At 44.4% G+C, this 23,415-nt stretch overlaps 1 protein-coding gene across 1 annotated transcript in view; it reads left to right on the forward strand.

Annotated features, from left to right (window-relative positions):
• The window catches only part of SMYD3 (SET and MYND domain containing 3), a 1,539,893-nt gene that overhangs the window by 1,256,003 nt on the left and 260,475 nt on the right, over positions 1–23,415 (forward strand). The window contains exon 8 of the mRNA XM_029593951.1: positions 12,742–12,852. Coding sequence (XP_029449811.1) covers positions 12,742–12,852 — 111 coding nt within the window. The remainder of the gene's footprint in view (positions 1–12,741; positions 12,853–23,415) is intronic.

Here is a 23,415-nt window from a genome sequence, read left to right on the forward strand (position 1 = left end):
TAAAAATGTTATTGCACAAAATATCAAATTATTTTGGCAATCTGGATTACATATACCTTAGCACCTTGGTTAAGCACATGCTAATTACACTATGAAAAGAGAAACTTTCCCTAATTTTGACCCTGGCTTTTGTTTAAAAAGTGGACCCATGGTTCTTGTACATTGCGTTTGTTTACTTTTTAAAAAATAATTCTAGGGTTTCATTTTTGTTTTTTCCCCCAAATATATTTAACTATTATCTCCGACGCCACCCAAGATGTTAGCAAAAATACTATTTTTAACATAATGATAAAATGTCAAGGACCAAAACACTTAACTCAAAAATCTAAATTTAGAACAAACTATGCTGTGCTCAGGGCATCATTTTTTTTTTTTTTTTTGGTATATGACAACCCATGCCCCAAAAAAATGGTGGCTCTTAGGTGTGTGAATTGGGTTATAGCACGAGGCTTCACTAAGAAGGATTTTGATTCTCAAAAATAAAAAAGGAAAATGTTCTTATCAGTAGGGCTGGCAAGATCATAGTTATTTTTCTTTGCTTTTCAGGTATCCTTTCTGTAAGAAAACACCTTGGGGTGCCTTTTCAGCAGCTGTCCAGCTAGCAATGTTAGCTGGCTAAATTTACCTGGCTGACGTTTTCAAGATATTCAGTGTCACACCTGCACTGTTGAATATACCCAGGTATCTTAAAGTTAGCCGGTTAAGTTTATCTGGCTATCTTTAGGACTACAAAAATTATCCAGCTATGTTTGCCAGATAACTCTGAAAATCGGAATTTATCTGGATAACTGGCTGTCCCCAAGCTAGCTGGATAACATTTTAGTGAAATAGCACAATATCCATCTATCTTGGGGCTTGTCAGTGGAGCGGGATTTTTAAATCCTACTGTTTGCCCAGCTAAATCTGAGCTTAGCTGGTCAAATGGCACAGAATATTGGCCTCCTTGTGTCCTAGTTGTGTCCATCCGTTTGTCTGTCTGGTCCCCTTTGTTGCAGTACTCCAGTCCATAACATGTGAGGATGCAATGCTGAAAAACCATGTGAAGGGAGCTGGGAGCAGTTAAGAACATAAGATATGCCATACTGGGTCAGACCAAAGGTCCATGAAGCCCTGTATCCTGTGTCCAACTGTGGCCAACCAAGTCACAAGTACCTGGCAAGTACCCAGACATTATGGGCCAGATTTTCTAACCTACGAGCGGGCATAGATTTGTGTGCGCAACCTGGCACGCACAAATCTACGCCCAATTTTATAACATGTGCGCGCAGCCGCGCGCATGTTATAAAATCTGGGGTCGGTGCGCGCAAGGGGGTGCACACTTATGTACCTTGTGCACGCCGAGCCCTAGGGGAGTACCGATGGCTTTCCCCATTTGGCTTACGCAGGAGTGGGTTGTCGGGGTTACGTGCGTGATATACGCTTGTAACCCTTTGAAAATCCGCCCCTATATGAATAGATCCCAAGTTACTAATCCTTATTGATTAGTAGCAGTTTATGGATATAAACTTATCCAAACCTTTTTTAAACCCAGCTACATTAACTGCCTTAACCACATCCTCTGGCAATGTATTCCAGAGCTTAATTATGTGTTGAGTGAAAAAGAATTTTCTATGATTTGTTTTAAATTGAGCCACTTGCTAACTTCATGGAGTGCTCCCTAGTTCTTCTATTACCCAAAAGAGTAAATAACCGATTCACATTTACCCGTCAAGTCCTTTCATGATTTTGTAGACCTCTGTCAACCTTAACCTCTTTAGTCTTTCCTAATAGGGGAGCCGTTCCATCCCCTTTATTATTTTGGTCGCCCTTCTCTGTACCTTCTCCATCGCAACTATATCTTTTTTGAGATGCCGCGACCAGAACTACTCACACTATTCAAGGTGCACTCTCACCATGGAGCGATGCAGAGGTATTATGACATCCACCATTTTATTCGCCATTCCCGTCCTAAAAATTCCTAACATTCTGTTTGCTTATTACCACCACAATACATTGAGCCGAAATTTCAATGTATTATTCACTATGACACCTAAATCTCTTTCCAAGGTGGTAACTTCGAATGTGGAACCTAACATAATGTAACCACAGAAAAGGTTATTTTTCTGTATACTCATCACCTTGCACTTGTCCACATTAAATTTCATCTGCCATTTGGGTGCTTAATCTTTCAGTCTCACAAGGTCCTCCTGCAATTTATCACAATCCGCTGAGATTTAACTACTCTGCATAATTTTGTGTCATCTGCAAATTTAAGCACCTCACTCATCATTCCCCTTTCCAGTTCCTCTCACAAAAGCATTTGTACCATTTGAGCAAGTAGATACTAGAAGGCACTGTGGCAGGCTGCAGTCTGTGTTGGCATCTGGTGCCTTGGAACGGTCAAGTGGACACAGGAGTCTGGTGATGCTGCTGACTCTGGTTGAGAATATTAGGCAGGGATGAACATGACATGTCTGTGTCTTTAACTATGAAATATTTTAACTTTTTTAACTTTTAAGTGTGCTTAGTCCCTTTTTGGATTGTAAAGCTGGATTATGTATGTTTTATTGTGAACAGCTGAGAACTGTGGATCGAATGGGATAGAAGTGTTTTAAATAAGTAAACATAAGAAATGTCATGCAGGATCAAACCAATGGTCTATGAAGCCCTGCATCATGTCTCTGACTGTCTCCTGAAAGCATAACAATCCTGAGGGAACAGGTGCAGTGTCAGAGCTTGAATCTAATGGGAGCAAGTTTTACCCCACCCCATCCATCAGGGGTCACTTTCTCAGCTTTGAGGAGCCTGGGGCCCTCACTCAAAGTGAGGAAAACAATTCTCAGGTGGGGGCAGATATTCTGCTGGGACAAAAGGCACAGAACACACACATACAGGCACTTCCAAAAAGCCACTGTCCACATCAAAGATTGTGCTCCAAATGAAAAGTTTGTTAGAAGTATCTTCAGTAAGGGTAGAAAAAGTATAACTTGCAACTTCACAGCCAATCCAGTGAGATTTCACTCCCAGTCTTCCAGAAAGCTCCAAACCAACTATGTTACAATCTGTATACACCATCTTCAGCCTGTACTAGGCCACTCTGTTCCTTCTCTTGTCAGACACAGTAGTTCTCACTATACTCACTTTAGCTCTCAGGTGGCTTCAAGCTACTCACTTCCCCTTGGAAGTGAAACGGGAGACTCCCAACCCTGTTTACAGGATCCAGCCTGGCACAGGGTTTTCCTTTTTGGTCCCACATGGTCACTTTACAGTTCCTTTCCTTTATGTACATTTTGCTCAGATCCAAATCCCAGTTACTTCCCGCAGGTTCCCTGAGACACTATTGGAATATCTCTGGCAACTCTTTCCTCTGTTCCCTGGGTACCCTAGGAGAGGGTCTCAGCTGCTTCCTTCTCCTGGCTTGGTGACTCTGGGGAAGCTCCCGCCCACGTTCTAACCAGGGTAATAAACCCTTTCCAATACCCATCCCTTAGGGGCTGAACCAGTCTGTCAGTCAAATGGTTACCATACAGTCCCTCTGACTTTTAGATGACCCCGCACTTTCTGGAACCTTTTCCTTTTTATTGTACCTCTACATCATTTCCCATAGGAGGGAACAACTGATTCTCCCCATTGTGCACTCTGTAATCTTCATTGAGTCACACAGGGGCCACTTGAATTAACGTGTGCAAATTTCATGGAGAAATTATTGTACTCACGTACCTTGCCCTTGCCCTGGAGCCAACTTTTAAAAAGGCTTTGGGATCCTAAACTCAACACACATTACCATCTCTGGATTTCTGTGTCTGCAGCTGGGATTACATGGGGAGAAAATACATTTGTTTATTTGACACTTCAGTAATACACCTGTAGTTTAGACACCCCCCAAACATTGCGCCCCCCCCCCACCCCCGGGAACACCTACTTTAAAAGCAGCAGTCTTTAGTCGCTCAGCAGAGGACAATTGGCAAACCTAAGAATCTAGTTGGCTAACTTCCTAGGTAATTGGTTAGACCTCTTTAGAAAATTATCCTCAATATGTGTTGGAGTTTAAAGGAAAATTCAGTCTACTGGTAAGACCACTGAAATTCAGTTGATGGAAGTCAGGACGATAGAAATCTTGCAACTTATATACTATATCTTCAGTTATCATTCGTATACATTCACCCTATACTACACACTGTAGACTTTGTCTTAAAGATATGCAATTAATATTTCATCAGAGAATGGTCTAATACTATAGTGCTTTGTAATGAACAAGATTTATAAAGAAAGACCAGTAGCTGTTTAACTTTTCAGTGAGGTTATTAGTCATATACATGGTATCTGGAAAGTAATGCCTGTGCATTTACTGCTTTCTATGAATTCACTAAGCACATGAAACTAGAGCAATAGGGACCATCGATTATTTATTTATTTAAAAACTTTTAGATACTGACGTTCATAGACATATCACATCGGTTTACAAATAACAGGGGATAAATTTTGAAATTGAGGGGGAAGGATAAAGTTACATGTAACAGGGGAATAAAAACTTGGAAGAGTTGAAGAAAATGGTCAGATGACCTAAGCGAGAAGGAGTTAAATAGATAGAGCAATAAATTATAATAACATTGTTTGTAAAGTTCTGGAGGGGGAGGTAGTGAGGGGAGGAACTATAGAGGGGGACCTAATTCCAGGGTAGGCTACTTCAACTGCAGGTTAATTCAGGTATAGGCTTGTTCGAACAGCCACGTCTTAAGCTTTTTTTTGAAGGTGGCAGTACAATGTTCTAAGCGGAGATCTGGTGGCATAGAGTTCCATAAAGTTGGATCTGCTACGGTTAATGCCCGTTTTTTGGTAGATATGAGTTGGGTGATATTGTGGGAGGGAATGGCTAAGGATTCTTGGTACGCGGTTCTGGAGGCTCTGTTGGAAGTGTGGTATTGGAAGGATTTATTTAGCCACGTGGTGTTTTGATTATTTAAGGTTTTGTGAATAATTGTAAGGCTCTTATAAATGATTCTCAAAGTGATCGGGAGCCAGTGGAGGTCTTTGAAGATCGGAGTGATGTGCTCTGATCTGCGTGTGTTAGTTAGGATTCTTGCCGCCGCATTTTGCAGCATTTGAAGGGGTATGATTGAGGTTGCAGGGAGGCCTAAGAGAAGGGAATTACAGTAATCGATCTTAGAGAAGAGGGTAGCTTGGAGGACTGTTTGGAAGCCATTGTAGTGTAGTAAAGGTCTTAGTTTTTTTAGTACCTGCAATTTGTAAAAACAGTCTTTAGTTGTATTGTTAATATGTTTTTGGAGACTGGGGTGGTTATCAAGGGTAAAGCCTAAATCTCTAACTTGTTGGGAGAAAGTGAAGGAATGCTCTGAGGGTGGTGGGTTAAGGCGAGCTGGGGAGATAAAGAGCAGCTCTGTTTTGGATGTATTCAAGGCCAGCTTGAGGTTGGTGAGGAGGGAGTTGATTGAAGAGAGGCAGTTATTCCAGGTATTAAGCGCAGTAGATACAGAGTCTGTGACAGGGATGAGTTTCTGTACATTATCTGCATAGATGAAATGTATGAGACCAAGGTTGGCAAGAAGATGGCATAAGGGTAGCAGGGTCTGCCATGTCTAGGTTTGGTTTCTTTAAAATGGGTTTGAGGATGGCTTGTTTAAGGGCCGAAGGGACTTGTCCTATGGTGAGTGAGCAGTTGATAATTTCTGATAGGGGTTTGGCGATTGTATCAGGAATGGTAAGGAGGGCTTTAGTAGGGATAAAGTCCTCAGGGTGTGTAGAGGGTTTCATTTTCTTTAGTATGTTAGAAATCTCTGAAATGGAGGTGGTGTCGAAAGTGTCAAGGGGGGTGCAGGTGTTTTCCTGTCTAGTATGTGGGGGTGGGGCGGAGGGGGGGAATTTTGCAATAAGGTTACTAATCTTGGTGTGGTAAAAGTTTGCTAGTTCATTGCATTTGTTTTTTGCCTCATTATCAGAGAATGGAGTGGGGGATGGTTTTGTGAGAGGCGAGACATAGGAAAAGAGAGCTTTGGCATCAAATTGGTAGTGGTGGATTACGTAAAGCCTGTGCTTCCTGATTAGCTCTCTGCTAATATGTTACTGCAGTAAATGCAGTAACATATTGAAGGATTGGTCAGAAACATTAATACTTTGATTAATGCATTTGAATACAGGGAACTATTAAAGCAAAGGCTGATGGATGTGAAAATTTAACAGTTGTACAGATTTAATGAGCCTTGTATGCGATGAACAAAGTTTAAATTAAAGCCCATTTGTGGAGAGCTTCTAATGAAAGCTGCATGTATAGCTGATTTAAATGATTAGCATGATTGTAATCAGTGTAAGCAAAAGATTTGGGATTCAGCCGGTAAATGTCTACAAGAAAGGCAAGCTGTTAAACTTTACAAGAATAAACAATATATATTTGCTTAGAATTAGAGAGAGAGAGAGAGAGAATGTTAATGAGCCTTATTTAGTATATATTTGTACTCATTTTGCATCTTTCTCAGAAATTGCTAGTTGAAGCATAATAAACTTAGAGCAGGGTTTCCCAAACCTCTCCTGGGGACCCCACTGCCTGTCAGGTTTTTAGGATATCCCCAGTGACTATGCATGAGAAAAATGTACTTATCATGGTGACTCATTATGCAAATTTATCTCATGCATATTCATTGTGGATATCCATGGAAGCCTGACTATGGGGTCCCCAGGACAGGTTTGGGGAGCTCTGGTTTAGAGGGTAATTTTCAAACAGCCTGCATCAGATTAAAGTTTGCAGGTACCCTTTACACATTATAATTAAACCCTGTAAGCTGGTGATCCCACTTTATCAGATTCAAAATAAATAGAAGATAGTAATGGAATTGTGTAAAGTTTATTGTACAAGTTCAACACATTCATTGCTCACCCTGTGAAGCTAATCAGATAACTCTAAACAGAATTATATAACTCCCAACTAAGATTTATATCAGCTGAAGTTTAGTTGTTTCAGATGCCTTTAGGCAATTGAAGAAGTCTTAAGCAGAGAATGCCTCTTTGCTGCTGGGACCCTTTCTGTTAGATCTTCTTGATCATCATATTTTGAGCTACAAATTGTCATCATGGGCGGAACTTAGCTTGTCGTCATGGGTATCTGGTTCATTATTGGCTACCTTTATGGTTGCTAAGCAGCTCTGACAAGTTCATGCTGTTTAATGGCCATGCCTTTCAGATATGTGATTGGATCATCTGACTCCAGGGGATGCATAGCTCTCATTGGGTCATTATGACCTATTCAGAAAAAGGTCGATACTTATTATCTGTGATCTCTTTCAGTTAACTCACATCCTGCTTTCTTGGGCTTAACGTTCTAAAAACAAGTAAACTTGGGACTATCTCCACTGCTAATATGTTCTTCCCTCACACACTTATGGTTTCTGCAAGTTTGCTGTGCAGTGGCATAGGAAGCTTGTGGTCATATAGAAACAGCATGAAGTAAAGAAGAGAAAATTTGTTTTAAATTCTCTTTGGTTCCCACCTTCCAGATACTTGCAGTCATGGAGCAGGGCAAAGGAACAGTCTGGAGACAGGCAGGCAGGCAAGGGTCTTGGCAGGCAGCATTTCTCATAGTCAGGCAGGCAAGGGTCTTGGCAGGCAGCATTTCTCATAGTCAGGCAGGCAAGGGTCTTGGCAGGCAGCATATCTCGTACTCAGGCAGGCAAGGGTCTTGGCAGGCAGCATTTCTCATAGTCTGGCAGGCAGCATAATCTCGTACTCAGGCAGGCAAGGGTCTTGGCATGCAGCGTATCTCATAGGCAGGCAAGGGTCTTGGCAGGCAGCGTATCTCATAGTCAGGCAGGCAAGGGTCTTGGCAGGCAGCGTATCTCGTAGTCAGGCAAGCAAAGGTCTTGGCATGCAGCGTATTTCATAGTCAAGCAGGCAAAGGTCTTGGCAGGCAGCATATCTCATAGTTAGGCAGGCAAGGGTCTTGGCACAGAGAAGCAGGAGACAGAAAACAGGTAACAGGTAACAGACAATGGCAGATCCAAACAGGAACTAGAGCCAGGAGTAGCTAAGGCAAGGCCTGAGAAGCAGGCCCTGCCTTAAATACCTGCAGGTTTGGGAGGAGGAGTCTGGACCCCTCCCACGGTGACCCCTGAAAAAGGGGTCAGGTGTGGGCGCGCGCCTGGGAAGCCAGGGCTCAGGAGGAAGGCCAGAGCAGGAGCCGCCGGCTTGGCGGTCCAGAGGGAGTGCCACGGCGCTGCTCGCCGGCTGTAGCAAGGTTCCCAGGTCCGAGGAGGCAGAGTCGGCCGAGCCAATAGGTGGAGGGGTCTGCCTGCGGTCCCGTTTGGCCGACTTTCGCAACACTTGAAGAGTCGATATTCCTTGTAAGATAGTGAAGCTGGTGGATGAAAGGCACAGGGTTTCCAGCTACGAAAACTCCTGGGTGCAGGCACCTCCTGCCAGCCATGAAAAAAGTACCCAGGGAAAAATATTAAAATCTTGATGAAGTGGGTACAGAGAAGAGGAACCAGGAACTTTAGCGGCTTAGAAAAGACTAGTGAGCCTGTGTGCAGGCGCCCCCGTGTGCAGGCGCCCCCTACAGGTTGTGAGAAAAAAATATATCCGGGGAAAAGTATAATCATCTTGACAAAGCGGACGCAGAAGAAAGGAGCCTGAAGCTTTAGCAGTTAATGGAAGCTAGTGATCCTGGGTGCGGCGCCTCCTGCAGGTCATAAAACAAAAATAGATCCAGGCCATATGGAAGATTCCCAGAGAAAGTTCTTAATAACGAGCAGATGCTAGTTCCTCCTGCCGGTGGTAATAAAATTTTTAAAAATTCCCAACAAGGCTGACACCTCCAGCAGGTCGTGGGATACTCAAAAAGGTTTGAACACAAAAAAATTCTTGAACAAAAAGTTCTTGAATCAGGAACTCTGGAAGAAGGCGTGGGCCCCTCACAGGAACATGCTCACTGGACACAAGGCCTTCGCAAACTGTTGAGGGAGTGCTAGGGAACAGTACTGATTCTGGGGAGATTGGTGTGCCCTTGGACCATGGCGTGACTGCAGAGGAGCTTCGAGGAAGCGCCATGGCAGGCAAGACGTGTCCGAGCATGGGCAGACGGGCTGAACACCAGGAGCCCTGACATCTGCCGAACCTGAATGCACCGGAAGAGACCCAACAACGTAATGCTGGTTTCTGGGGTAGCCCTCCAGCTACACGATAGCTCTTTTGGACCTGTCGCCTGGAAACGGCAGATGCGACAAGATGGACAGAGGTCGAGGACAGGCGATGGTACTGGAACTGTAACAAGACATGGGTATTTGGAGACTAGACGAGATGAGGATGCTTGGAATTTGGATGAGACAAGGATGCTTGGAGACTTGGACGAGATGAGGATACTTGGAGAATTGGACGTGACGAGGATGCTTGGAGTCTTGGACAAATATTCAGGATGCTCAGACGTGGGTGAAGATTCAGGATGCCCAGATGTGAATCAAGATACAGGATGCTCAGAAGTGAATGAAGATGCAGGATGCTCAGGTGAGGACGAGGACTCGGGATACTCGGATGAGGACTCAGGTAAAGATGAGGACTCAGGTTACGGGTACTAGTACAGGTTGAGTACTGTACCGCAGCGCGCCCTTCATAGCCACCCATGGCTGGTCACGGATCACGCCAGAAGCGAAACAGACTCCAGTGAGGCAGTGAAGACTTGGATCCAGAAACAAGGCAGAGATTCAGGAGAAGCCTGCACTGAGGCGCGGCCTACATAGCCGCCCATGGCTGGTCGTGGACCACACAGGAACAGGATACAAGACTCAGGATTCAAGACTCAGAACTCGTATTCGGGAACATTAAAAACAAGGGCATTCCGGAGGCTTGTGCTACAGACATTAAGGTAGGTCTTGTGCCATGAAGCACCCTACACAGCCCCTCGTGGGCTGGTCATGGACCACGACAGAGGCACGCCAGGAAGGATGGACGAAAGAAACCTGGAAGCTGGATGAAGAACTGGCGAAGAGGACATCAGGATCAGGACTGGAACATTGGACATCAAAAACATCACGACACCGGGACCTCTGGACATCAAGGATATCTGAAGACAGGAACATTAGGGACATCTGAAGACTGGAACATCTGAAGACAGGACGGATGAGGACGCATGATCCAACGAGAGACCAGGAAGTACAAACGAAGATGGAGATGAAGGACCAGGAACCACAGATGAAGACAAAGGAATTCCCACGAGGAACAGAGTGCCTCATACATAAGAACATAAGAACATGCCATACTGGGTCAGACCAAGGGTCCATCAAGCCCAGCATACTGTTTCCAATAGTGGCCAATCCAGGCCATAAGAACCTGGCAAGTACCCAAAAACTAAGTCTATTTCATGTTACTGTTGCTAGTAATAGCAGTGACTATTTTCTAAGTCAACTTAAGTAATAGCAGGTAATGGACTTCTCCTCCAAGAACAGATCCAATCCTTTTTTAAACACAGCTACACTAACTGTACTAATCACATCCTCTGGCAACAAATTCCAGATTTTAATTGTGCATTGAGTGAAAAAGAACTTTCTCCGATTAGTTTTAAATGTGCCACATGCTAACTTCATGTAGTGCCCCTAGTCTTTCTATTATCTGAAAGAGTAAATAACCGATCCACATCTACCCGTTCTAGACCTCTCATGATTTTAAACACCTCTATCATATCCCCCCTCAGCCATCTCTTCTCCAAGCTGAAAAGTCCTAACCTCTTTAGTCTTTCCTCATAGGGGAGCTGTTCCATTCCCCTTATCATTTTGGTTGCCCTTCTTTGTACCTTCTCCATCGCAACTATATCTTTTTTGAGATGTGGCGACCAGAATTGTATACAGTATTCAAGGTGCAGTCTCACCATGGAGCGATACAGAGGCATTATGACATTTTCCGTTTTATTCACCATTCCCTTTCTAATAATTCCCAACATTCTATTTGCTTTTTTGACTGCCGCAGCACACTGAACCGACGATTTCAATGTGTTATCCACTATGAAGCCTAGATCTCTTTCTTGGGTTGTAGCACCTAATATGGAACCCAACATTGTGTAATTATAGCATGGGTTATTTTTCCCTATATGCATCACCTTGCACTTATCCACATTAAATTTCAGCTGCCATTTGGATGCCCAATTTTCCAGTGTCACAAAGTCTTCCTGCAATTTATCACAATCTGCTTGTGATTTAACTACTCTGAACAATTTTGTATCATCTGCAAATTTGATTACCTCACTCGTCATATTTCTTTCCAGATCATTTATAAATATTTTGAAAAGTAAGGGTCCCAATACAGATCCCTGAGGCACTCCACTGCCCACTCCCTTCGACTGAGAAAATTGTCCATTTAATCCTACTCTCTGTTTCCTGTCTTTTAGCCAGTTTGTAATCCACGAAAGGACATCGCCACCTATCCCATGACTTTTTACTATTCCTAGAAGCCTCTCATGAGGAACTTTGTCAAACGCCTTCTGAAAATCCAGTGAGGGCAATGATCAAAGAGCTCAGTTCCATGGGGTAAAACCATGTTTTACCCAATGAAATGGCTTTCATTATTGCTTTCTATGGGGATAGTGTTATAAGTCACATGAATTTATGGGCTGCTGTGTGTCCAAGTTAAACCAGCTTCCAAACGAATTTAGGATTTGAAAATTATCCCAGCAAAACTGCGTGCACATCACTGCGTCTGCTATTTGGTGCATGCAGTTTTGCTGAAAGAATGTATGTGCATACTTTATTAAATTAAATTAAAATTTCCATTTCAGCTTATAAAACACCTTCCTCCCACAAAAGGGACCAAAAATAGTTTTACATGTAAAAACAATAACACAAACAGTATTGTGCACAATTCTGAATCTAATCCAGACTCTACCCCCGGCATGCTTCTTCCTTTTGCGCGTAAAAGTGTGCATGTGCAGTTTGTATGTGCATAACTTTGCACACATATCGTTCTTGCAATTTTCTGAAAGGCCAAGCCTGAGGATAAATCACTAGTTTATCTGCAGAAGTCTTTTAGAAAATCACCCTACCCGTGCCTACATATGATGATTTTTAAGCTTGATAAGTTCTGAAATGTAAAAATCACCCCTCAAAAAAAAAATGGAGAACTAAAGTTTTCAATCTCCCCACAAAACCATGCTGTACAGTCTGCCCTTTCTCGTTTAAAGGCAGCTGTCATACCAGATTAGGCAGATCTGCCTGATTCCCCTCCGTTTCCAGGTAGATTGCATTTTCAAATCCTCATGCATTCTTTACCAGCAAAATGCTACTCACAAAACAAAGCAAGTGCAAGTGACTGCATGTACTTCGTGCTCTTTGACAAGTTTCAAAGCAAAAAAATATGTATGTACTTCTGCTTTGAGAAGTGGTTGCAAAGCCTGTGGGTATGCACACTCTTTGTCTTAAGGAAGACAGTTTGAAAATTGCCCAATAAAAGGCTACCGTTGTTTACCCTCACGTACACATAGGATATCAGCTTTCAACTTGAAATGACTTTCTAGAGCACATTGGCATGCATGCATAGTTGCTGTCTGATGGCATGGGGGAAATTTGGTTTTAAAATTCAGAGTTGTTTTTGAGCTAGACAAGACTAAAATTAAATACAGGGCTAACTCATAATGTACATGCAGTCCTTTCTCACGGAACAAAATGCCATACATGCAGATATTTTTATTAATGTTAATCAAATGATGCTTAAAATGTATCTAAAATGCTTATGCAAATACGAGTGCTTCTGTTTTTCTTTCTCTGTTGTCTGTAGCTTACGATCAGCTATATTGATGTGATGATGCCCACTGCAGACCGTCAGATCCAGCTGAAGCGCCAGTATTGTTTTGAATGTACCTGTAATCGGTGCCAGATACAAGACAAGGTAGAATACATTAAATTAAGTTGTCTTTATATTCTGCATTCAATTTTTATTGTTCTACAAAGCTCCCATAGATTGCTAGGGTCTGAACATGAGCGCTTCCGATATTCAGCTGGATACTTGTAACCATGGTCCTATTCTTCCTTCAGAACTGAATTATGCATAGCACCTCCAGCCTTCTTCAAGAGATTAGCAAAAACTGCAATAACAAAGGATCTGTTGCATTGCAGACATATATTTAAATCTGTAGTAGTTTCATTTTCCTCATAAGAAATTATTTGTAATAACTTATTTCAAATGTGCTTCTTATCAACCATTCGCATACTTTACTGATCCCAGATATATGTCCATGTATAGATTAACTAGCACAATTTATCTCTCCAAAGATATACTTTTTCAATTTTTCTGGGTTGCCCTAGCTAGAACATCATACAAAGATAATGCGTGTAAAGAACAGCAGCACAGATTCTGTCAAGAAGTTCAGGGGAGGATCAAGTGGAGATTTTTTAAATGTAACATTTTTGCAAGCACCTGGGAAACTGAGTTTGAAGCAGTGGGTTTTAAGACAAGCCCAGAATTAGGGTCCAAGAGACAGCTTCTTGTATTACAGGTGGGAGGTTATTCCAGAGAGGTGGTGCAAGAATCAGGCTAGTTTGAATTCTGAAAATGGCGACAAAATTAGAAACAATATTTTTTTTTCTTGAGAAAAAATTAAGAAGCAAAGTGATGTACATTCAGAATTAAAAGATAGTGGAGCACTGAGTTGCCTCTCTGATGTGACATTTCCTATCAATTGTATCCTTTCTGGAAAGAGTAAAAATATGTTTCTCTTTTGATATCATAAGGCTTTCATACTGCAAGAATCATATCAATAAGTCATTGACCTAGTGCTGTGCAGTAAGGGGCGGATTTTAAAAGGAGCGAGAATAGCCTACTTTTGTTTGCGCTCCAGGCGCAAACAAAAGTACGCTGGATTTTAGTAGATACGCGCGGAGCCGCGCGTATCTGCTAAAAACCTGGATCGGCGCGCGCAAGGCTATGGATTTTGTATAGCTGGCGCGCGCCGAGCCGCGCAGCCTACCCCCGTTCCCTCCAAGGCCGCTCCGAAATCGGAGCGGCCTCGGAGGGAACTTTCCTTTGCCCTCCCCTCACCTTCCCCTCCCTTCCCCTACCTAACCCACCCGCCCGGCCCTGTCTAAACCCCCCCCTTACCTTTGTCGGGGGATTTACGCCTCCCGGAGGGAGGCGTAAATCCCCGGGCGTCAGTGGGCCTCCTGCGCGCCGGGCCGCGACCTGGGGGCAGGTACGGAGGGCGCGGCCACGCCCCCGGACCGCCCCGGGCCGTAGCCACGCCCCCGTACCCGCCCCCAAAACGCTGCCGACACGCCCCCGAAACGCCGCGATGACTGGGCCCGCCCCCAGACATGCCCCCGACATGCTCCCCTCGGAGAACCCCGGGACTTACGTGAGTCCCGGGGCTCTGCGCGCGCCGGTAGGCCTATGTAAAATAGGCTTCCCGGCGCGCAGGGCCCTGCTCGCCTAAATCCGCCCGGTTTTGGGCGGATTTAGGTGAGCAGGGCTCTGAAAATCCGCCCCTAAAGGTAGATTCAATGCAAATTTTCCCATTTCAAGTGTTGCCTCACTTGGGGGCTGATGCAAAAAAAAAAAAAAAAAAGCACTGAAAGCAGGCACTGAGTGTTCAGCGCCTGCTTTCCTAATGCACCCCCAGGCCCATCTCCTGGGGGCACCATGCAATATTTAAATTAGGGGTCACATTGTCAAGGAGGCGTTAGGGTCGATTGCGCGCCCCTAGCACCTCCTTGACAACTGGCGCCTGCGAGCGGCCAGCTATCCGCGGCCGTCCCCCGGTTAAGAAAATGGATTTTAAATTTATCAGCGTCTGTTTCCCAAATTGACGCACAGCCATGGGTTCTGGAAATGGAGGCTTGTTAACTGAGCATCCGTTTCCCGAACCTGACCACAGGCACTTTTTTTTTAAAAACTTTTATTTTTTAATCTTTTGTTCCTCCTACTTAATATCGCAACAATATTAAGTAGGAGAATGTACAGAAAATCAGTAATTTCTGCTTTTTAGTACAACTTTTGGGAATGCTCAGAAATTAACGCTTGCTCTAGACAGGCGTTAATTTCTGAGCACAAAATTCTGCGTATTGGACGCACATTTTTTTTTTTATATTTCGGGTGAGTAACTAATAGCCTCATTCACATGCATTTGCATGTGATGCGCACTATTAGTTTCACCGTATGTTGGACACACTTTGTGGAAGTGCTAATCCCCTAAGAACATGCCATACTGGGTCAGACCAAGGGTCCATCAAGCCCAGCATCCAGTTTCCAATAGTGGCCAATCCAGGCCATAAGAACCTGGCAAGTACCCAAAAACTAAGTCTATTCCATGTTACCGTTGCTAGTAATAGCAGTGGCTATTTTCTAAGTCAACTTAATTAATAGAAGATAATGGACTTCTCCTCTAAGAACTTATCCAATCCATTTTAAACCCAGCTACACTAACTGCACTAACCACATCCTCTGGCAACAAATTCCAGAGTTTAATTGTGCGCTGAGGGGTAGATTTTAAAAGCCCTGCCATCTTCTTTACATTTTATTGAGGCATTGGAAAAATTATATATGTGTGCATCACTTAAGTGACACTATTAATAGCCACTTATGAGATTGCAGTTCATGACACTTTTGTTGTCTGTTCATTTTGCTAGATCATATCCAATAGGCTTTGCAAACAGTAAGGGGTAGATTTTCAAAGGGCCGCGCGCATAAACCCCATTACACGCATAAGTGCTGAGCCTGTTTGAAGGGGTGGACCGGGGGGGCGTGTTCTGGGCGGGTTGGGGGGGGGGGGCCGGGACAGTGCCATTGATCGCTGTCTCAGCTGCCAGTGCACGCAACTTACTTGAAGTCTGGCCCTGAAGTAACTTGGAAAAGAAAAAAAAAGCAAAAAGGTAGGATTTAGGGGTTGGGGAGGAGAGAGGAAGGGAAAGGAAGGTTAGGGTAGGGGGTAAGGAAGTTCCCTCCCAGTCTGCTTCTGTTCTTAATTGGAGCAGACTGGGAAGGAACTGGAGCAGGCCAGGATGTGTCACCGCACGGAAATTGCATTAATCTCCCTTCCCTTGTGCACGCTGCCCGCACATGCACGTACGGATTATAAAATCCAGTGCGGGCATGTTATAAAATTGGCGCATCTATGTGTGCACGCCAGAAAGTGTTCACACCATTGAAAATCTACACTTCATTGTGGACATTACTTTTGTGGTTGCTGTGTTTGCATTCACAATGGTTGCAGATAACTTTGTTCACTCATACAAAAATGCATGTTATGTACTCATTACGTTATACAATTTCACAAATTGTAACTCAAGATGTGGTGTTTATATAATACAATGTTTTGCTACACATTCGGAAAACAACATGTGCTTTAAGTTTGTATTTTGGAGCATAAGCGTTATATTAGAGAAAGGACATTCAATTCTCAGTACTAGTGTGTATGGAATTGAATCTGCATGTTGCGAACGTAGAGGTGCAGTCGCTTGCTCTAGAGGGATTGTGAGCCCTTGGGCCATGGCGTGGCTCAGGGAGGAGCCCCAAGACACACATCGTGGGAGGTGAGAGTGTTCACGCATGGGCTGCAGCTGGGCAAGGCTGGACCAGGATCAAGGCGTGGAACATCAGGAACTGCACAAGGCAGGCTCAGCCCTCCACTGGACCTGCACCGGTGACACCCAGCAATGCAATGCTAGTCTCAAGAGTAGCCGTCCGGCCACTCGGTCGCCCTTCCGGACCTGCTGCTTGGGAACGACGAGTACGTGAGGCCAGACGGAGGCTGAGGGCAGGAACAAGATGAGACATAGAACTTAGGACCTTGGAAGACTCAGACAAACACTCGAGGAACTTGGAAGACTCAGATGAGGATATGTGGAACTTGGAAGACTCAGACGAGGTTTCAGGATACTTGGAAATTCAGACAAGGTTTCAGGATTCTTGGAAGACTCAGGCAAGGATTCAGGATACTTGGAAGACTCAGGCGAGGATTCAGGCACTAGTACAGGGTTAGTACTGAACTACTGTGCGCCCTACACAGCCGCCCATGGCTGGTCACGGACCATGCCGAAAGCAAAGCAGACTCCAGGCAAGAAAGTGAAGACTTTGACCCAGAAACATGTCGAAGATTCAGGAGAGGCCTGCACCGAAGCCACCCGTGGCTGGTCATGGACCACGCTGAAGTGGAGCAGGTTCTGGCTTGAGTCTAGTGCATGGATGGAAGCAGGAACAAGGTACTCCGAAGGCCGGGAACAGGATTCAAGATTCAGAATTCAAGACTCTGATTCAGGAGCAGACCTCAGCATTAAAAAGAAGGGCCTTCCGGAGACTTGCACTGCAGACGTGAAGACAGGCCTTTGTGCCATGTAGTGCCCTCCACAGCACCCCATGGGCTGGTCATGGACCATGATGGCACGCCAGGAAAGGTAGACAAGCAGGGAAACTGGAAGCAGGATGAAGAGCCGGAGACAGGAACATCATGACCAGGAATGGAAATCAGGAACATGGAATGCCAGAAAAAGGAACATTAGGAACATCAAGAAACCAATGAGATGACGAAGGAGCTCCAACAAAGAACAGGACCAGGGACATCAGACGAAGGAGACCAGGAACATCTAGAACATCTAACAAGGGGCCATCAAGACACGAGAAGACCACGGAGGACCTTGACTGGAGAGAGACCACAGGCAACTGTGAGACCCAATTTGAAGGCCCCGAGGAAGTGGAAGAGAGCCCTTATATAGTGCTGAAACTAGCACAGAATGATGAGGTTATCCGGTGGGGCTGCAGGGCTTTTCCTGCCGCTGGCCCTTTAAATATTGTGAAGGGGGATTCGCGCGCATGCCTAGAGCCCCGGGGACAGACAGGAGCAGGCGTTGGCGGCGTACCTGCTGTGAAGGTGCATTCTGCGGCGGAACCAGGGCTAAGAAGAAGTCGAAGATGGTGGCGGCTTCCTAGCCTCTTAGGGAGGCAGAGACTATGGCATCGGCACTCCCGTTGTGAAGAGCGAGGCCTCAGAGTCGGTGGCATCCCAGGCCACGGGGAGCAGCAGGAAGGTGGCTCCCCGCTGGAAGAGGCAGCGTCAGCAGCGGTGGTCTGGGCAGCACAGACCATGAAGAAGGAGCAGTGTCTGGCTGGGGAATGGTCGGATGCTGACGCAGGTGAGAGGCTGCTCGCGGGATGGGTTCTGCGAGCAGCATCGTAACACTGCAAGATTAAAATAGTGATAATTATCTTGTATGTCAGGAGGAATTTTGAATTGCTACCATTTTATTTGTCTAGTTAATTTTATATTCCATCCTTCTGTGAATACCCAGAATGGGGCTCAGTACTGAACTGGATTTTTCAGTTTTGATATAAGATTGTTCAAGATGTCATTCCATTGCTACAATTGGCTGACCATAAGAACATAAGAAATTGCTATGCTGGATAATGAAGCTCAGCATCCTGTTTCCAACAGAGGCCAAACCAGGCCACAAGAACCTGGCAAGTACCCAAACACCAAGAAGATCCCATGCTACTGATGCAATTAATAGCAGTGGCTATTCCCTAAGTCAACTTGATTAATAGCAGAGAATGGAACAACTCCCCTATGAGGAAAGACTAAAGAGGTTAGGACTTTTCAGCTTGGAGAAGAGACGACTGAGGGGGGATATGATAGAGGTGTTTAAAATCATGAGAGGTCTAGAACGGGTAGATGTGAATCGGTTATTTACTCTTTCGGATAGTAGAAAGACTAGGGGGCACTCCATGAAGTTTAGCATGGGGCACATTTAAAACTAATCGGAGAAAGTTCTTTTTTACTCAACGCACAATTAAACTCTGGAATTTGTTGCCAGAGAATGTGGTTCGTGCAGTTAGTATAGCTGTGTTTAAAAAAGCATTGGATAAGTTCTTGGAGGAGAAGTCCATTACCTGCTATTAAGTTCACTTAGAGAATAGCCACTGCCATTAGCAATGGTTACATGGAATAGACTTAGTTTTTGGGTACTTGCCAGGTTCTTATGGCCTGGATTGGCCACTGTTGGAAACAGGATGCTGGGCTTGATGGACCCTTGGTCTGACCCAGTATGGCATTTTCTTATGTTCTTATGTTCTTAATGGACTTCTTCTCCAAGAACTTATCCAAACCTTTTTTGAACCCAGCTACACAAACTGCTCTAACTACATCCTCTGGCAACAAATTCCAGAGCTTAATTGTGCGTTGAGTGAAAAAGAATTTTCTCCAATTAGTCTTAAATGTGCTACTTGCTAACTTCATGGCATGCCCGCTAGTCCTTCTATTATCCGAAAGTGTAAATAACTGATTCACATCTACTCATTCAAGACATCTCATGATTTTAAAGACCTCTATCATATCCCTCCTCAGCTGTCTCTTCTCCAAGCTGAACAGCCCTAACATCTTCAGCCTTTCTCATAGAGGAGCTGCTCCATCCCCTTTATCATTTTGATTGCCCTTCTCTGTACCTTCTCCATCACAACTATATCTTTTTTGAGATGTGGCGACCAGAATTGTACACAAGAGTCAAGGTGCGGTCTCACCATGGAGCGATACAGAGGCATAATGACATTTTCCATTATATTAACCATTCCCTTACTAACAATTCCTAACATTCTGTTTGCTTTTTTGATTGCTGCAGCACACTGAGCCTACGATTTCAAAGTATTATCCACTATGATGCCTAGATCTTTTTCCTGAGTGGTAGCTCCTAATATGAAACCTAACATCATATAACTACAGCAAGGGTTATTTTTCCCTCTATGCAACACCTTGCACTTGTCCACAAGTGCAAGGTGTTGCTATTTGGATGCCCAATCTTCCAGTCTCACAAGGTCCTCTTGTAATGTATCACAATCTGCTTGTGATTTAACTACTCTGAATAATTTTGTATCATTCGTAAATTTGATAACCTCACTCGTCGTATTATAGGATGATTGTTGCTGCAAGGAAATGCATTTATTGATTGGATTAGATTATTATGAGGGATTTTTCTTGTTAGATAGTGAACATGTATGGCTATTGGTTTGAGATTACACCAAAGTTCCTGGAATAGAAGAGCTGGGCAAATGTGAATGTGAAGTACGCTCTTCATATAAAATTTAAGTTTGTGTCTTTTGCACTAAGACACAATTTGATAGGTTTTATGAAACAGCAATATTGATACTTATTCTATAACATGGAGCATTTTCAGTTACACCATGGTTGAAAAGATCATGTGATGAACTTGTGAATGAATATTACACCTTTGGATTTGATTAGATGAAAATCATCATGTGATCATCAGAAAATGATAGCTATCGATTTGATTGAGTATTGATTACTTATGTGAACAACTAATGTACAAAATATTACTTTGAAGATTTTTATTTTTATAATCTAACACATTTGTTTATTTATGGATACAAGTCATTATTAGGATTTAACATGTTAAAGAAAAAATATAACCATGAAAGTTAATTTTGAAGTGCTACCAGATAGGAGAAGAGGTCACACTGTTCTCTCATCCATTTGGTTTCCTTCTGAACACCAAAATTATTTTGAGATGAAACAGTTCTACAGTATTTGGACGAATGGGCCACAATTTCTTAAGGACAATATGAAAGCTTGATCAACCGTTACAGGAAATATTTAGTTGAAGTTATTGCTGCTCAAGAAGGTGCCACCAGTTCCTGAATGAAGGATTCACATACTTTTTCACTCAAGGATACTTATTAGGGATGTGCATTTGTTTGAAGCAAAAGTCTAAAACATTGTAAATGAGCCCATTTTTGTTTAGTTTCAACAAACTGAAAAATAAAAAAAATAATTCATGATTTGTTTGTTTTCGGGAAATAGTGTGCCCTGTTAGCAAAAAGTGAACCTTACTTTCTAATAGGGCGCACTATTTCCCTGACCAAAAAAATCAGAAAAACAAAAAAAATTAAATGAAGACAAAAAAATTATGGGCAAATTGTTATTCCCCTACATGCGTAAAAAAAGGGGTTGTGTGCATAGCCCGGCCTTGCACACACTGGGCCGGATTTTAAATGACCTGTGCTCGCCGGCGCGCCTATTTTGCATAGGCCGCCGGCGCGCACAGAGCCCCGGGACGCGCGTAAGTCCCGGGGCTTCGTAAAAGGGGCGTGTCAGGGGCGTTCCAGGAATGACGCGGCGTTTCGGGGGCGTGACGTGGCATTTGGGGTGCTGGCCCAGGGGCGTGGTCAAGGCCTCCGGACCAGCCCCCGGGTCGGGTGATGGCGTGCCAGCAGCCTGCTGGCGCGCGCAGATTTACGTCTGCTTTCAGCAAGCGTAAATCTGCCAACAAAGGTAAGGGGGGGTTTAGATAGGGCCAGGGGGGTGGGTTAGGTAGGGGAAGGGAGGGGAAGGTGGGGGGGAGGGCGAAGGAAAGTTCCCTCCGAGGCCGCTCCGAAATCGGAGCGGCCTCGGAGGGAACAGGCAGCGCGCGCTGGGCTTGGCGCATGCAGGTTGCACAAAATTGTCAACCCCTTGGTCGCGCCGACCCCAGATTTTATAAAATACGCGTGGCTACGCGCGTATCTTATAAAATCCAGCATACTTTTGTTCGCGCCTGATGTGCGAACAAAAGTACGAGCTTGCGCAAAATTATAAAACTACCCCACTGCGTGCATCTTCAAAGGGGCCGACCACACGCGTAACCCCTGTTATGCACCGAAGTGCCAGACATAGATAAAGGAGCGGTCTGGGGGATGGGGAGGGACAGGGCTGGAGGCGCCGGTACATTGGCCATTTGCAAGTTACTACTGCTCCGGAGAAGCAGCAACTTGGAAAAAAAAAAAAAAAGGTAGGGTAGGTTTAGGGGGTGGAGAAAAGAGGGGAAGGGGAAGGAAGGTTAGATAGGGGGGTAGGGAACTGGGGAAGGCCCGGATGCGTCGCCGCTCGGGAATTTCCTAAATTTTCCCCCCTTTGCGCACGCCACATGCACATGCACGCACAGACTACAAAACCCTGCGCGCCTGTGTGCGCGGCCCAACAATTTTATAATGTGCGTGTCCATGTGTGCACGCCGGGAAGCATGCACACCTTAGAAAATCTACCTGTTAGTGTGCACATTCCTAATACTTCTTGCTGAATGTTATTGAATAAATAATCACAATGGGGTAGATTTAAAAAAAAAGCGCGATCGCGTACTTTTGTTGACACACCAGGCGCAAACAAAAGTACGCTGGATTTTATAAGATAGGCGCGTAGCCGCGCCTATCTTATAAAATCCTGGATCGGTGCACGCAAGGCTGCCGATTTTGGGCAGCCGGCATGCGCCGAGCCGCGGAGCCTGCCTCCGTTCCCTTCCCCTACCTAACCCACCCCCCCCGGCCCTATCTAAACCCCCCCCCTACCTTTATCCATGGATTTACGCCTCCCGGAGGGAGACATAAATCCACACGCACCAGCGGGCTGCTGGCGCGCCGAGACCCGACCCGGGGGCGGTTCCGGACGGCGCGGCCACGCCCCCGGAACGCCCCGGGCCGAAACCATGCCCCTGGGCCCACCCCGAAATGCCACGTCCCGCCCCCAAAATGCAGCGTCGTTTGGCCCCGCCCCCGACATGCCCCCGACACGCCCCCTTTAAAAAACCCGGGACTTACGCGCGTCCCGGGGCTCTGCGCGCGCCGGCAGCCTATGCAAAATAGGCGTGCCGGCATGCGAGGGCCCTGCTCACGTAAATCTGGGCGGATTTACGCGAGCAGGGCTTTTAAAATCCGCCCGAATATTTTCTCTTTTGTCTTTTATTTATTTGATCAAGTTATCTTTCTCTTTTATCAAGGTTTAGATTAGGGTCTGATCCTGTTTTGAGTATAAATGACACTAAATTACAGACCATCCTAGGGGGTTCACAAACATTTTCTCAGCACTGTTTTTACTTATTTATAAAAATTTTAACCCGCACTTATCCACATATTCAAGACAGCTTACAGAAGTTTACATGCACATTTAAAATATTCTGAACAATACAATACATTCATAATGTAATTATCTCAAAAATAAAAAAAAATTATCTAAAATGAATATATACCTTACATTCACTCAGATGCTTGGATCAGGAAAGGTTAGGAATTTTCACTGCAACCCTTAAGGTGTTTCCTTAGGAAATTTAAACAGCAATGGGTGGAGAGGTGCTAGAAGAGAAGCACATTTACAAAAAAGGTAACTAGGATGCTGATTTGTGATCTTAGGATTCAGGCTAAAATCACAAAAATATATTCATGAGTCATACATTGCTACTGATCCTGCCACCTCCTCATAAATGTAAAAGCTTGTTTAATTCTGTTTAGGCTTTAGAATTGTCCAACATTTTATAATGCCATTCTTTTGAATTTCAATACACAGCAGCTGATTCTAGTTATAATATAGTAAAATGCCATCTATTGTCTAATTCAGTGTTTCTTAGTAGGTATCTTTGCATCTAGGTCAAGTACCTGTGTAATGCTGTATGGGTTTTGGCTGGGTCTGAACATCTCTCTTATCCAAAAGCC

Source organism: Rhinatrema bivittatum, chromosome 3, assembly GCF_901001135.1.
Source record: "Rhinatrema bivittatum chromosome 3, aRhiBiv1.1, whole genome shotgun sequence".
NCBI lineage: Eukaryota > Metazoa > Chordata > Amphibia > Gymnophiona > Rhinatrematidae > Rhinatrema > Rhinatrema bivittatum.